We start from the raw sequence: 17,258 nt of genomic DNA on the forward strand, positions 1-17,258 counted from the left end.
GTAAAACTGATCGAACATTACCTCATCATCATTAACATTACAACTTTACAGTTCGATCAGGAATCATTGTTCGTTTTTAGTTTTTAAACAAAACCCGAATGTTTGCAACGAAATAATCCATCTGTGGCGAATCTGCGGATTGGAATTGATTAATTATTTTCTTGGGTTGTTTGAGTGACTTCAGTCTTCACTCACCCGTGACGTGTGTACTGTACGGTACGGGGCTACACTACACTGTACCGTACTGTTCGCCATGAATGGAGATGGCTCAGGTGAGTATAACAGGTTGAACCCTCCGAGATCCTCGTGTTTCTCCGATGGAAGGAACTTAGTCGGTCCTGAAGATTCTCACTCGGACTGCAGGTTCAGGATCGCTCGACCTGAGGAGAACGAGTCCGGACACGGTACGTGATGTTTGCTGTTTAAATACATTTACACGGGGAATCACACCGTGTACGGGTCGGGTTACTTTGTACAAGATCGTGTTGATGTGGGTAACCACCTTTTTGACGAGGCCGAGGGGGGTAAGAGCCCTGACATGGCGTGCCCTGAAAATTGGTTTGGTCACGTGGGCCGTGTACGCCATTTTGTTTCCATTTATCGTGAATCGTTCCCGACATGGCGTGCCCTGAAAATTGGTCTGGCCACGTGGGCCGTGTACGCCATTTTGTTTCCATTTTTCTGGAATCGTTCCCGACATGGCGTGCCCTGAAAATTGGTTTGGTCACGTGGGCCGTGTACGCCATTTTGTTTCCATTCATCGTGAATCGTTCCCGACATGGCGTGCCCTGAAATTGGTTTGGTCACGTGGGCCGTGTACGCCATTTTGTTTCCATTTTTCATGAATCGTTCGGTTCCATTCTGTGAGGAAATAATATGCATCACATGATGTGTTGCTGAGAAAATATAATAAAAACATCACCATGGGAGAAAGACCTTTTTCTCGATCACCAAATTAAATTTAAATGTAGTTGCTCGATTTAATTGTAATTATTTTTCTCCTTATAATTATTTATTTAATCTTCACTCGTTCCTCATGTTCACTGTCTATCTTTCTCGATCTGTATTTCTATCATTTTTGACTTTCATCTCTTCACCTTCTTGTCTACTTGTTGCATTTCTCTGCCCATCTTCTTTTCCTTTTTTCTCCTAAGCCTTAAATTGATTTTGTGGACATGGATTATGTTACATTAACAGAATAATGAACTAAAATAAACAATTGAATCGAAATCTTGGATTCAGGGAAAGTTTGATAAAGTTAAAGAACCTGAAAGATAACTGTTTTATTCGTCAGACGGTAGCTGTGTGGCGTGCTCTCGTGAGATGTCACACGATCTCGTTCCAGTCGCAACGGTATATATGGTATTTCACAAAACACTGAACCAAACACACACATGGAGCAGGAGCAGAATTACTTTATATCTTCTCTCTTTCAGAATGAAAATCAAATAAAAGATTGAGTTTGCTCGGACGTTTCACGACAAGGCCTGAGCGACTGGTGGAGGCAACAGGCTCACACGGAACTGTTCATCAAACGCAACAGTGGGGGGTTGCGGGGGGGTCAATGGAGAAACATTATGGTGATCATGGAAGCATCATTGTGCTCATCATCGTCTGATCTTCCATTCCAATATCTGGTTCGCACGCACAGCCAGTGTGATTGGCCAGCATTCTTGAAGATCGGAGATGTTGGCGATTCCTGCGGAACAAACTGGTGCCTGCTCGGAGCATGTATGACCTCTCAACTTGTGTTTTTGTACGATCTCAACAGGAACCCATTTTCTCTCAACAGACCGAAATCCGCATGGAACCACTGCCAGGAAGTGGCATACAAAATCGTGTCGATGTACGGATCGGGTTCTCTCATACAAGATTGTATCGATGTCCTGATCGGTTTCGCTCCTACAAGACCATTTATATTTCCTAAGCTATGATGTGTTCCGTTACCATGGAGATTACTTACCGCTTGCCAAGCGACTCACCTGATTCAAAGTTCTCAAGCGAACACTCCAACGGAACGGAGCGCTCGACACAGCTTAACAACATGGTGGTCTCCATGGAAACAACATACCTGTCATGGTACTCGAATAAATGATGTCCGGGCCATAATTTTCAGTTTTATTCCATCACATTGTGACAACAACTCACAAACAAATCGATTGTATAAGGAAGCGAAAGAGAGAAATTAATAAATGGGGAATTATAATTATATGGTGAGCCTGGTGTTGGCGTAATAGTTAAGGTGGCTGGCCTGAGGTCTCAGGGTCCTAAGTTCAAGGCCCTGTCATGCCATTAAGTTAACACCACGTGGGCTGACTCAGCCTGTCATCCTTCCGAGGTCGGCACTTGGCAGAATGAGTACCGGCTTACTTGGATGAATGAGCCATTCGTGTGTCCTTCATCAGAGTGGTGACCCGTCCAGGATTGTGCCCAATTCCCTAGAAACTGCTTCGGCAGCCCTATGCGCCATCATGATGCAAAAAGGAGTGGTCATCATCATTCCAATGGTGAAATCACGTACAATCTTAAGAAATGAAAAAATTCTCGTATCCGGATTTTAAAAATTCATACATCTTTCCAAAAAAATCGAATCAATTCTTCTTTGTCATACGCCCACCATGTCCACCGGATTTCGTCAGAATCTGTCCAGAAAGTTTTCAGATATCCTGGTCACAAACAAAGAAACAAGAAGGACGTCGAGCAGAACACGATACTTGCAAAATCCTGAAGACAAATTTGACCTGAAAAATAATTGGTGGTTCAATCCAGTGACCGGATATGCAAATCGTTTTCAAACATCAAGTCCATCGGATCAAAATTGAGGATTTGACCGAAGTTGTTGACCTTTATCCGATGTTTACCTTTTGAGCCTTTGACCTCAAAATCAATAGGCTTCTTGCTCATGACAAACTCGACCATTTGGTGAAGATTCGTGAAGATCGGTTTAAGATTATGACCCGTACACGATTAACACATATACTAACAGTCAGACAAAATAACGCACGCGACTAACCAATATGTATGAAAAATCTTCGATTTGCGCAGGTAACAAACACAGACGTGTCAAAATGTATCCTCCGTTCGTCCACCTTCGGCGGCAGAGGTAATAATCTTCCAATGATCGTTCTTATAACACAAATGCCTTCCTGATTAAGAAACTAATTGTCAAATGATTTGCAGGTGAAGCTCATCTGGGGATGATGGAAACTTTCCAAAGTTATTTTCAAACTCCCCAAGATACTTTGAGCAATGAGCACGTAAAGCAGGAACCGTGTGACTCTCCTCCCGAGGACACCAGCAAAGCTGCTCGGCTGCTCAAAGGTAAGCTGAGATTCATAGAGAACACATGACACTGTTTTGACATGTTTATTATTTTAATGAGGAAGTGATTTCGTACCAAACTCTATTGCAATTTTATTTCCGGTTCCGGGTTGCTCCACGTGCGTTGCTGGTTCGTGAGTTCATCCTTCCAGTTTAACAAAGCTAAGATTCCCAGACCAGATAAGTTGTATTTTAATGTTTTTATTTTCATTCCTGTGTTGCTGGTTGTGTTTTTGTCCAATTTTCTGTGCTTAACCTCATCATGTGTTGCATTGTCGAATTATGTGTCCCGGGTAAAGTCTGTCCGACTCGTGTAGCACTGGGCTCTTCGAGTTGTTGCTACTGCCTCTGTTTTTGACCGCACCTGCTTCTTTTTAGCATGTTTTCTTCCAGGTATTGCTACTTCTGATCCCTCAGCTTAATCTTTTTCCCACCATTGTTCCCAAAAAAATACAAACAACAAAAGTCTTCTTCACTCCAAAACAACTGAAAGCTACCATATCCCTTTTTGGAATCTTCACTGAATAAAATATTTCTCCCTTCAAAAGCTCTTCCCAATATAAAAAAAAACCTTCAAAATTGTTTTTTTAATGCCTCCTCCTCCATCAGAAAACCCACAATTTTTTTTTGTATGTATAGTCAAGGCTCATTTAAAAGCTAGTACTAGTACTCTGAAAGGATTACGATGCAAAAGGACAAAAGGAACAGCAGAGAGGGGGGAACATCAACAGCAGACATGAAGGCCAAGACAGAGGGAGGTGAATAAACAATGGGTGTGGGGAGGAATTGGGGGGGGGGGGGCATCAGGAGAGGATGCATGTGGTGGACAAGATGGATACAGAAGGGAAGTCTCACAAGGGAAAACTGGAAAGAGGAGGGATTGGGGTGGGGAGGGGGAGGAGGGTTAACGAAAGTAGAAAATATCATGGTTTTGGGTTTGGGACGATCTGAGATGGTGGTGAACAACTGTCTGAAAAGCTGGAGGGAAGAATGAGATTTAATAGGATGTGGAAGTTGGTTCCACAGGTGGGGAAAAAGAGGAACAATTGAGTGAAGGTGAGTAGTGATCCTGGATTTAGGCTGTTTCACCAGAAAGGGGTTGATGGTGGATTGTGTAAGCCTTGCACGTATTGGGGGAGGGGTGAGGGGATAAAGAATAGAAAGCGCTGAGGGTGCAAGACCACAAAGGAAGTGGTAGAACACGGAGACCATCAACCTGTCTGTGAAGTGATAGGCCCATAGACTCGGCTTCAATGCAGGAGATTCCAATAATCTGAAGGCCATCGTTTCCACAGCGCTGAGCTGAGCAAGATGTAAGGCAGATGTCCTGCTCACAACGACGCATGCAGATTGTGTGGCAAACTCGGCCATTGGGCCAAGTTCTGTCTTACTTCCAAGTTTCCACAACTACGACCCAACCTCCCATCAAATGCCTGCAGCTACCAAGCCCCTAGAAATTCTGCTCCCAACAGCTGTCGTCAAATAGGGAATGCTTGCTGGACCCCTCAGACATCATATACTCGTGTTGCCCCTCACAATACACAACAAGATACGGGACAACACCCCTACATAAGATATTCGTGGTCCCCTGATACTAATGGTGTTCTCCATGCCACTGAACAACATGAAGCAATGTACAACACTCGTATCACGAAAAAGCAACACAGGCTTCCAAACAACAACGATCTTGATGATGGCGCGTCACAATTTGATTCATTGGTTTTTGGCTCGATTAATACTATTAGTCAATGTAACAAAGCTAACATTTCCCTTCATCTCAAGCTACACGACAGACCAGGTGTTCATTATTCGCCCCCTCTGGACTTAGTCCGAAACAGGGGCTTATGGATTGGGTCTTATCCGTGCGTCCATCCGCAACCATTCCTTGAATATGCATGGTCCGATTTTGTTCAAACTTGGCACAAAGACAATACATGAGAGTATAACATATGCAGCATGAGGCGGTCTTTAACTCTTTACAGCAAAATTACTAAAACCACGTGGGCTCTGACATTTTATGTCTTTTTCGCCTTGTTTTCAGCTTAAGGCGGACACAGTTAGTTGCCCAAGGAAACACCACCCATTCATAATTTCGACGCATGGTTCTGGAAATGTCGGATTTCCCTCACGATGAACCTTGCACAGTTTCACTGACTACCTTCAGACAGCATGGGGAGTGCTAAATGCACACAACGGAACCCATATCAATTGTTTTGATGAACCCACATCATCGAACCCTAACCCGAACAACTTCCACATGTTCTTCAATCTCATTCTTCCCTCTTGTTATTCAACACAGCTGTTCACCACGATCTCAGATCACAGCCCCCTCAAGACCATGATATTTTCTAACCCTGTTAGCCCCCTTCCCCCAAAGCCCCATTTTCTTTCGAACCCTGTGCCCTTCTCCCCCCAGCCTCAAATTACTATGGACGTTGCCGATGGCAACAATGGATCACCGTGGATAAGCACACGCTTTTTTGTTGTGGATGTCCATGGTCCTGCAGTTCTTGTCTTCCATCATTTGCAAGAATGTCCATGTTGTAACGCTGCAATGTTCAGTAAGCAGTAACCAACCACTGGTTTACAACAATGTAAAGGACATCAGAATGAATAAGATAAGGGAGAGCCATGTCTGTCCCGTGTGCATGAATAAGATTAGATAGACCGTGTCTGTCCCGTGTTCCCGTGTGAATGAATAAGATTAGATAATAGATATGGCCATGTCTGTCCCGTGTGAATGAATAAGATTAGATAGAGCCATGTCTGTCCAGTGTTCCCATGTGAATGTGATGTGTGAATTCCAGCGTCTGTTGCGCTGCACCATCAATGTCCAGCGTGTATTGCGGTCCCATCAATGTCCAGCGTGTGTTGCGGTCCCATCAATGTCCAGCGTGTGTTGCGGTGTCCCACCAATGTCCAGCGTGTGTTGCGGTCCCATGAAAGTATAGTGTGTGTTGTGGTGGCCCATCAATTTCCAGCGTGTGTTGCGGTCCCATCAATGTCTAGTGTGTGTTGCGGTGTCCCATAAATCTCCAGCTTGTGTTGCGGTGTCCCATCAATTTCCAGCATGTGTTGCGGTGTCCCATCAATTTCCAGTGTGTGTTGCGGTGTCCCATCAATTTCCAGTGTGTGTTGCGGTGTCCCATAAATCTCCAGCGTGTATTGCGGTGTCCCATCAATCTTCAGCGTGTGTTGCGGTGTCCCATCAATTTCCAGTGTGTGTTGCGGTGTCCCATAAATCTCCAGCGTGTGTTGCGGTGTTCCATCAATCTTCACCGTGTGCTGCGGTGTCCTATCAATTTCCAGTGTGTGTTGCGGTGTCTCATAAATCTCCAGCGTGTGTTGCGGTGTCCCATCAATCTTTGAGCGAACAACGAGATATGGCGGACCATGTGCAGGGTGCGGTGTTGAACCTGTGAACCACGACTGTGACGTCATTCACACTGTTGGTGCAGACATAGTTTGTCAAACTTCCAGCAATCTGCCAGTTTTAGTCACGTGTTTCCTCCTTCACAGATCCTAATATTAACTAGATGGTATTGATAGAAAACTTACCCTGCGCAGTCAACTTGGTGCAAGTGAACTCTTTTGTTTTTGAAGTGTTTTTTTTTCTTTGATCGTATATGGCTGCCAGACCACGTGACATAAATTTATATTCTCGAATATAATTGTTGCATAGATCATGCTCAATAAATTTCAAAATGATCAGACTAAGCGTTGCCGAATTATGACGTCATAATTAAGGCACCAATGACGTCATCATTAACATATCCTATTCCCCATGGGGAGTACTTGACAATGAGCCATGTTTCATTTTTACCATGGAGTGGGGTCGGAGATATAGAGGGGCAAAGATTTTCGGTTTTTGCAAGATGGCGCCTTTACCGCTGAACTATGACGTCATAATTATCAGAAAAATATTCTTCAGGAGGAGGTGCTCCGAAGGTGAAAATTTTGTGTCAATCGGTCACAAGAATTGCAGAGAAAAAAATTCATACTAATTGAATCAAGCATTGTACTTGCCGAGTTATGACGTCATTATTACAGTACTGATGACATCATCATAAACATATCTTATTCTCCAAGGGGAGTGCTTGACATCGAGCCATATTTCAATTTTTTTTCCATGGAGTGGTTTCCAAGATATAGAGGTGCAAATTTTTTCGACTTTTCCAAGATGGCGCCTGTACCACGTGACCAATGACCGTAATTATCATTAGAACAATTCTACAGGAGGAGCCGCTTATATTCTGAAAATTTCGTGTTTATCGGACCAACAGTTGCAGAGGATTTTCTTTTTTCATACCTATCAGACAGATCAAGCTTTTTACTTGTCGAATTATGACGTCATAATGCAGACACCTATGACATCATCATTAACATATATATCTTATTCCCCATGGGGTGTACTTGACAATGAGCCATGTTTCAATTTTTTCCATTAAGTGGTTTGGGAGATAGAGGTTGTGACGTTTTTCCAAGATGGCGTCCGTACCACGTGACCTATGACGTCATACTTATCAGCAAAAAATCTACAGGCAGAGGCGCTCCTGTAGTAAAAATTTCATGTCAATCGGATCAACGGTTGCCGAGAAAATGAATTTTTAAAATGCAGACACGGCACACGTACGGCACACATATGGCACGTGTACGCACCCGATTGCTTAACTTCATCTTCGCTTCGCGAGCTTCGACGGTAATAACGGTCCATACTAGGTCTCGCCCCCATGTGGAGACGCCATGTCGTCGTGATCGGTATTCGGTAACCATTTTATTTGTCTGATGTTATCCGCTCAGTTTGCTCTCTGGTTTCATGAGTTTGACGTTTTTAATTTAAGTTCGCTGGACCGGAAGCGCCGTTGTGTGGATTTGTCAACAGGAGTAGTTCCGGGTCGCAGGGCATTCTGGGGCTTCATTTCACTCAGTGAATGAGGATGAGGATAGATGAGGGCGAGACTACCGGAAGTAAGCTGTAACACGTGCCCTTTTGTGGTTTGTTTTCAACGTATCCAATCACGTGACTTGTCGCGAAGGGTGCACTAACCGGAAGTTACGTAGTTCCGCGGGCGACCATTCTGACATTTTCATAAAACTGATCCAACATTACCTCATCATCATCATTACAACTTTACAGTTTGATCTGGAATAATTGTTCGTTTTTAGTTTCGAAACAAAACCCGAATGTTTGCAACGAAATCATCGATCTGTGGCGAATCTGCGGATTGGAATTGATTAATTATTTTTTGAAGGACGCTTGAGTGAACTCTGTCTTCACTCGCACATTGACATTGTTGTTTGTACTGTGTGGGACTGTACCACACTGTACTTCACTCTTCACTGTACTTCACTCTTCACTGTACTTCACTCTTCACTGTACTGTTCGCCATGAATGGAGATGTCTCAGGTGAGGATAACAGGTTGAACCCTCCGGGATCCTCGAGTTTCTCCGATGGAAGGAACTTGGTCGGTCCTGAAGATTCTCACTCGGACTGCAGGTTCAGGATCGCTCGACCTGAGGAGAACAAGTCCGGACACGGTACGTGATGTTTACTGTTTAAATACATTTACATGGGGAATTACACTATGTACGGGTCGGGTTCACTCTTACAAGATCGTGTCTACGTCCTAATCGGGTTCCCTCGAACAAGATCGTGTCGATGTCCTGACCCGGTGACCCGATCCCATTCGCAATCGGAGATCGAACAGACATTTTGATTCCTGATAGATTCGTTAATGGACAAGTTTTATTTATTTATTTATTTGATTGTTTGTTTGTTTATTTATTTTGTATACTAAGTCGAGGCTCGTGTTGGAGCTAACGCACAGAACATACAATAAAGGGAGCGGGAGACAAGAGGGGGAGAGACAGGGAAGCACAACAACATTAGAGAACAGCGACATCGGGAGATCTGTGGAAGGGAGTGGGCTGGGGGAGGATGTGGTCCACGGGATAAACTAGATGGACACTAATGGGACCTTCAGGAAAGGAAACTAAATTTGAAAAAGGTGGGTTTGGGATGTATTAATAGGGGTAGAAAAGATCAAGGTTTTGTATGGGGGAAGATAAGAGATGGTGGTGAACAGCTGTTTTAAAGACCTGGAGGGAGGAGTGGGATTATAGATAGTGAGGGAGTTTGTTCCAGAGGTTTTTTTTCAAATTCCGTTTTCTTTCCTGAAGCTCCCATTGGTGTCCATTTGTTTATCCCATGTACCCCGCCCCATCCCTCTCTCTTCCACAGATCTCCCAATGTCCCTGTTCTCCACTCTTGTTATGCTTCCCTCTCTCTCGCCCTCTTGTTTCCCCCTCCCTTTATGATGTTTCATGTGTGTTTATGTTTGTGCTTTTGTTTTTTATGTGCTAGCCCCTACACAAGCCTCGACTTTGTATACAAAAAATAAATTGAAAAAAAGGGCAGAAGGTCAAAGGACAATATCACATACAATACAATAATCAGTTTCCATCTGGTTGACTTGAAATTTGAATAGAGTCTGAAAATCGGATCTCATTGAATTGGTTCCCTTATTATCCCCAACGCACTTCCCAACTCCTCAACCCCCCCCCCCCCCCCGCCACAACTCTAACCCCTCTTCCCCCCACCAAAACTCCTCAACCACACTCCACCCCAAAAGCATTAACTTCCCGCTCCCAACTCCACCCCACCTTTGCTCTCCCTCCCCATCCCCCTCTCAACTCTCAGGTATAAATCCCCTCCCGACTTCAAAGCCGATATATCGGTCCAATACTTGTACATACATAAATGGGTGGACTAAACGTAAAAAGTGCTGTTGTTCTGCAATGGTAAAACATACATGCATAGAAATACCAAGAAATAAAAGCATCTCGAAGGCCGTCTTTCAGTTTGTTGCCCTCCTGACAGAAAATACATACGTCTAAATCCACCTTACGGGGCCTTTTCAACATCAACAGGGGCTCCATCATCAGCGATTTTGAAAACAAATAAAACAAGATTAATTTATTTAAAATCTTTCTATTTGCTTTCAGCAACAATTTATACTATTGGGCTTGACACAAACATTTTCAGAGGGAAACGTAGCTTCAATCAATGATTTTCTTACCTGACTTTCAATGCCACATTCATGACCACATGAACAGAGCCACCTGCTACCAATAGATACACCTGAGCACAATGTTGGTTATGTAGGTTAGACTTATAAGAATGACCAGCACAACTTCCAAAAGTTGTATTAATTTCATCATAATCATGAAAATATCAAATTTGTCCATAAAAAAGGTCTTCGGCAGCCATATTGGATTTGCCATTTTGCGCGCTTACGAAGCAAAGCCGAGCTTGGCAACAAGCAGATTCAAATTCAGCATACCTAATTCACCCTAGAAAGGTTTGTTGATATCTGGTACTCAGAAATGCCTTTTATTTCCTGTATAATATGCTACTTCAATTTCTCATCGTCTATTTTTTTTTAAAGTTTCGTCAGACAATCTTTCTTGGGCAAACTGCATTTCAAAGTAGGCCTCCAAAGATAGCAGCCAACTGCGCATCCTTCGTTGTACAGAGTCCTTCCTTGGCACACCTGTACTCCTATCCACTGACGAGGCTTCCATCTGCAACTTGATGGAGCACTGCTCTCCCCTCTGGGCTGGCTCCCCTGCCTCACATCTTTCTCAGCTTGACGCCGCGGAAAACAAGGCCTTTAATATTGTTAGAATCTCCCGCGATGAAGAGTCTACGTCCTGTCACTTCGCCATCGCAGACAGGTCGGTGGTCTCTTTGCCTTCTACCACATCCTGTCTCGTTTTGTACCCTCTACTCTTTTTATGCTTTGTCTCCCCAATATTTTTGCAGGGCACACATGGTCCACTATCAACCCCTTCTGGTGAAACCACCTAAATCCAGGATCACTGCTCACCTCCACTCATTTGTTCCTCCTTTTCTACACCTGTGGAACCAACATCCACATCCTCTTCAATCTCATTCTTATCTCCACGTCTTCAAGACCGCTGTTCAACACCATCTCATCTCCAATCCAAAAACATTATCTTTTCTTCCCTCGTTACCCCCCATCCACACAATCCCAATCCCTACTCCTTCCCAACTCCAATTTTCCCTCCTGAGAGTTGCCTTCTGTATCCTACTTGTCCACCTCCTGCATCCTCTCCTACCACCCCCTCCCCCCTTTTCCTCCATATACCCTCTGTTTGTCCACCCCTCTCTGTCTTGGCCATCGGCACTGCTGTTGGTGTTTCCCCCTCTCTCTGCTGTTCCTTTTGTCCTGAAGCGTCCTGATCCGTTCAGTGTACTAATAAGAGCTCTTCCACGGGCGTTGAGTATGTATTCCAAAAAAATGAAAAAGGTTATTTCATGTTGAGTTTGAATGGGATGTTTTTATTTTCAGATTTTATTGTGGAAGTGAAGGTGGAGTCCGAGTTCATTGATGATTCCTCCTCGCTTGTCAAAGGTCTGAATAACAATAATGATAATAAAAATAAAAATATTCCAGACTGTTTTCCTCAGTAAGAAACAAATTGTCATATGGTTTACAGGTGAAGATCTGGGGACGATGGACACTTTGCAAAGTTATTTTCAGACCTCCCATGATGCTTTGAGCAATGTGCGTGTGAAGCAGGAACCACTTGGTTCTTTCCCCGGGGAGTCCGACAAAGCTGCGCAGCCGCTTGAAGGTAAGCGACACATGCTTCACCTGTTTTGTTTTGTTTTTGTTCTTTTTACTGATGAAATGATTTTGATCGAACTCTGCAGAACAAAAGATCAATTAAATATCGGTCAACAAAAAGGGCTTGCTTAGCCTGGTGTTGGCTTAGCAGTTAGGGTGCCGGCGTGGGATCCGAGGATCCTGGGTTTGAATCCCGATTGATTGCTGAATTAACGCCAGGGGGGTTGACTCAGCCTGTCATCCTTCCTAGGTCGGCAAATTGAGTACTAGGTCACTGGTAATTCCCTGTGTTTCGCAAGAGGCGACTAACAGGGTTGGCGGCAGGAAGGGCATCCGGCCATAAAACATTGCTTCAAAAAGGGGACCATGGTTCCCAAAAAAGGCCAACCCCTGCTTTCCGGGAAAAATGGCCTCCAAAGGTGGTTCCAAGAGGGCTTGTTTGTCTATACTGGGCAGGGATATTATTTGCTTCTAAAATAACCAGAAATATTTCTGTACTTTGTATTTCTGGCCTTTATTCAGGATTGATCTTTTGGGAACTGAGTGGCATGCTGATGAGGAGGGGAGATTAATTGAAGCTGAAGGGAAAGGTGTATGCTGCATGTGTGAGAAGTGTTATGATTTATGGGAGCGAGACATGGGTAATGAACGTGGAGCAGCAACGAAGGCTGGAAAGGGTGGAAATGCGAATGGTTCGGTGGATGTGTGGAGTATCGTTGAGAGAGAGGAAGACAAATGATGAATTACGAAAGATGATGGGAATAGAGCCTGTGATGGATGCTGTGAAGAGAAACAGGTTGAGATGGTTTGGTCATGTGTTGAGGAAGGATGAAAGTGACTGGTTGAGAAGAGTGATGGAAATGAATGTAGAAGGAAGTAGAGGATGGGGAAGACCAAGAAAGACTTGGCTAAAGATGGTGGAAGAAGAAATGCGTGCAAGGGGGTTAACAAGGAGAGATGCAGAAAATAGGGCAAAATGGAGAAGATTGTCATGGGGACTGCAAGGCTAACCCCGCTCTAGCAGGGAAAATGGCCTGAAAATGCATGTTGTTGTTGTTGTTGATAATCTGACCCATAAAGCCACCATTTGTAAAGTCTGTTTCATTAATAGAGTCTGGAAATAGCATTGGAAACAACAAATCAACTCGGAATATTGGGACTTGACAGGTTTCAAAGACAAATTTATGACGATCTAAACGTGTGAAGTGAAAAGTGTATTCAAGATTGTTAAATCGCACCATACAAATCGCTCAAAAGCCATTAAAGAATCTCGTCATTGAGTTCCGCAATTTTTCCCTCACCTGCACCATTTCTGGATGACTTACTGTGGAATTACGTTCTGCAACTCAGTTTCGTATCATTCTCAAAACATCTACTCTCTGATGTTTCTTTTACCATCATTTGTGTTGAACTTGGAACACTTCCTTCATCATCTGAGATCAGGTTTTCTTCTTCTTCTTTCGTGTATCATCAGATGGCCAGCTCAGTGTCGTGCAGCCATGACCTCGTCTCTGGTCCTACGTCGAAGAGGCCGGCTTCTGAAGGTGGTCTGTATCGGGGGCAGGTGGTAATTATGTGTTCGGCAGTCTGCTCAGGCTCGCCGCACTCGCACACGGCGCTATCTGCCAGGCCCCACATCTTCAGCGATGATTTGAAGTGGCCGACCCCCGTACGTAGATGGTTCAGCAAGGTCCATTGCAGGCGTGGTAGGTCTTCTCCTACGATGCCACCTCCTGGGTCCCAGATGTAGCGGTGGATGCGGGTGGGCCCGGCCGTTTCCCACACCTGCTTCCAAGATGCCGCCAGCCATGCGCTTCTAGACAGGTCCTCAGGGATAGAACTGAGCATCTCTTGTGCCGCCTTGTTGTAGGGATGGCGGGACTTGAGTCTGCTTGGAGGCGCCACTATCGTTGTGGTGTTGTGCAGGATGTGCCAGTTGTGTTTCTGGGCATTCCTTGCCAGGGCGAGGGTAGCAGCCTCCCATCGGAGGCCGGCCGGGGCGATTCCCGCTAGGACTGGCAGGTGGAATTCAAGTGGGCTTCAAGCAACCAGCTACAATGCGGAGGGCGTTGTTAATGGCAACATCAACCTTTCTCACGTGTGGGCTTCTGCTCCAGGCTGGGGCGCAGTGTTCGGCTGCAAAGAAAACATCTACTCTCTGATGTTTCCTTTACCATCATTTGTGTTGAACTTGGAACACTTCCTTCATCATCTGAGATCAGGTTTTGTTGTGTGGGAAGTGAAAATCCCACACAATCCGGACAGCCGCTGATGACAGCCAGGAAGCCTTCCTCCCACAGGTCGCCCGTGACTACTCAGTGTCTCTCTGGCTATTGTCTTTTCCGGCTTGATCGACCTGAACCCTGTCCTGGTGGTGTAGACGCGCTGTATATCAAGAACTCCATTTCTCATTATCCGTGTACTGTACTTGCACCTCCCAAACCCCAGGACTACCTCTGGCTGCAACTTCCCTTCCGCTGCCACCTCATATTTGTCTGTGTGTTATGCTGTCCTTCAAAACAGTGATGGCTCCATCCACATCTCTCTCAGATGATATGCACCAACTTTTAACCACTCATCCCAGCTCACTCGTCCTCGCATGTGGTGATTTCAAATGTCACCACGCCAATTGGTTGGGTGTCGGTACCTCTCTCACCAGCCATGCCACCTCAGCAAAGGACTTCTATAACTCCATGAGACTGATACCTTCCCACCTGGATACCTGTCAATGCCAAATCCTTCATTGCGGATTTGGTTATGACCAACTTCCCCACCAATGTCTTGTGCTCTTCCTCTGCTCCAATTGGTTTATCGAATTGTGTGCTTGTGAAGGTCAACATCTCTCCAGCCATTCTCAGAGAGCAGCCTCAGTGCTGGCGAGTCTGGCAATTCACTCAGGCTCCGCTCGTGAGAAGACCGAGTGCCTCAATTCAGTGTTTGCTTCCAAATTCAGTGTTTGTTTGCTTCTGGCAACCTTGAGGTCTGATTCGGCAAATGGATTGGATGGCAAAGCTCACGTATCTGAAAAACCTGCTCCTGCTCTTCCTCTCTGCTCTTTTCACTCCATCATTTCCCCAAAGTCATATTCCATATGCTTGGAAGTCTGCCAATATCACTGCATTACATGAAAGGTGCAAATAGCAACACCCTTAACTACAGACCTATTGTATTCCTTCCAATCATCAGCAACGTCATTGAATCCATCACTACAGTTCACATAAAATCATTTCTCTTCTCCAACGATCAATTCGGATTCAGACCTGGGTCACTCCACTTTGTACAATGTACATGTTGACTCTACTCTCCCAACAACGGATGGGGGCCTTCAATTTCAGACATGACATCCCGGCATCTCTCTAGACAAAGCTTAAGCTTTCTATACGGTCTGTCATCCCGTCGAGCTCTCCAAATTCTCTGCCAATGGTATCCAAGACCCACTCCATTCTTGGGTCACTGAGTTCCTCACCTCTCAAAGCAAACGTGTGGCTCTCGACGGAACCCTTTCATCTCCTCTCCCTGTCAAGGCTGGTTTGACCCAAGGCAATAGTCTTGGGCCCCATCCGAACCCTAATCTTCATCAATGGTCTCTTTGACTCTTTGTAAAATCCTGTTTATCTCCTTGCTGACGACTCCACCCTTTTCCGTGACATCTCATCGTTCAGATAAACAGGCAGCAGCTTCTTCCCTCTCTTCATACCTTGACAAGATCATGTGCTGGTCAAACACTTGGAATATGTCTTTCAATCATGAGAAATCTCACACACATTATCTCTCATCTGGCAAACCCGCCTATATGCTTTATTCACACCTCTCTCAAAGAACTTCAGTCGCTCACACTCTTGGATCTTGCTGTGAAGCATGAAATTTCTTGGGCAAACCACATTTCAAAGTTCACCTCCAAAGCCAGTCACCGATTGGGCATCCTCTGTGGTGCAATGTCTTTCCTTGGCACACCTGAACTCTTGTTCTCCCATAAGGCCTTCGTCTGCAGCTTGATGGAGTACTGCTCTCCCATCTAGGCTGGTGAACCCTGCCTTACACGTCCCTCTGCCTTGTTTCACCCCCATTCTGGTATTGCACCTCCTGCCCTCTCTGTGCCTTGCTACCATCAACCTCCTCCTCCTCCTCCTCCTCCTCCTCCGCCTCCTCCTCCCCCCCACCCCCTCCCTTCCCAGGATTCTGAAAATGCACGTGGTCCACCAGCAACCCCCTCCTCACTGAAAGTCTCAAAATCCATGATCACTGCTCACCTACACTTATTTGTTCCTCATTTTCCCCACCTATGGAACCAACTTTCACATTGTACAACTATCGGGGATGCCTCTTCGCAGTGATTGCACCATTGAATGCAAGTCAGGGGCCAAATCTTCCCTATTCTTCCCTGCTGTCCAGATTTGTCAGGGAAGCGCAGTCACGGTCAGAGTGCCGTTCGGTCCCCGTGGACCGGCCCTTTCCCTCTTGTCTCCTCTCTCTTTCTTTCTCTTTCTCTCTAGCTCTGCCGTGGCCCTCACTTTGTGAAGGTGGGGGATCTCTGGTTCACTCCTGGGAGATCGATCGACTGTCTCTGTGCCGCAGACTTGTTGGAGAGAACTGTCCGGTGCTATACAACAACAACAACAACAACAACTTCCACCGTCTTCAATCTCATTCTTCCCTCCAGTTATTCAACACAGCTGTTCATCACCATCTCAGATCACAGCCCCCCCAAGACCATGATATTTTCTAACCCTGTTAGCCCCCTTCCCCCAAAGCCCCATTTTCTTTCTAACCCTGTGCCCTTCTCCCGCCAGCCTCAAATTTACAGCTTTCTGCTGTTCCTTTTGTTCTGTTGCATCCTCATCTCTTCTATGTCCTCAGTCTTCGATGCGCCGACTCCGTATACAAAAAAACTTGACGTCACGGGTTGGCAACCATCGTGCAGGCTTGATGGGCTGTGTGGTCTCTTTTTGTGTTGAAGTTCCTTGTAAGGGAAGTCGTTTATTATATATTGTGAACCGTGGAGTCTGCCCATACTTTCTTCTGTCTCCCGTTCATGGCGGGCGTGTCCCTTGCTGCGTTTTAAAAAGCTCATCATTCACTTTTGAAATGACTGGAGAAGGCATGAATAATGCTGATACGAAATTTAATTTAGCAAGCAGGATATTTTGCCCTCTTCTTAGACAAATCTAACCTCTACCGCCCAGTGTTGAACCACCATTTTGTGATGGGTGGTATAAGTAGCTCAGAGATTTGAATCTGAGTGAACCTAAGAAAGAATGCATCGCACTTAACCTTTTTAAAGT

General features: G+C 45.2%; 1 protein-coding gene across 1 annotated transcript; it reads left to right on the forward strand.

Moving 5' to 3' along the window:
• The first annotated feature begins 253 nt into the window (after positions 1 to 253).
• LOC144892123 (uncharacterized) lies at positions 254 to 14,248 on the forward strand. Its single transcript, XM_078777339.1, has 6 exons — positions 254 to 404; positions 3,181 to 3,321; positions 8,729 to 8,860; positions 11,698 to 11,760; positions 11,846 to 11,983; positions 14,094 to 14,248. Exons 1-6 carry the CDS (start codon positions 254 to 256, stop codon positions 14,246 to 14,248), a joined length of 780 nt encoding a protein of 259 aa, XP_078633465.1.
• Positions 14,249 to 17,258: the final 3,010 nt, after the last annotated feature.

This window comes from Myxine glutinosa, chromosome 5 (assembly GCF_964187855.1).
Source record: "Myxine glutinosa chromosome 5, kmMyxGlut1.1, whole genome shotgun sequence".
NCBI lineage: Eukaryota > Metazoa > Chordata > Myxini > Myxiniformes > Myxinidae > Myxine > Myxine glutinosa.

What these genes read in the sequence shown, in the direction of transcription:
- LOC144892123 (XM_078777339.1), top strand. Translation starts at nt 254, where the DNA reads ATGAATGGAGATGGCTCAGGTGAGTATAACAGGTTGAACCCTCCGAGA. An exon ending in AGCTGCTCGGCTGCTCAAAG is followed by an intron (nt 3,322 to 8,728) that starts GTAAGCTGAGAT and finishes GAGATGTCTCAG; the next exon opens with GTGAGGATAACAGGTTGAAC. An exon ending in AGCTGCGCAGCCGCTTGAAG is followed by an intron (nt 11,984 to 14,093) that starts GTAAGCGACACA and finishes CTTCTGCTCCAG; the next exon opens with GCTGGGGCGCAGTGTTCGGC.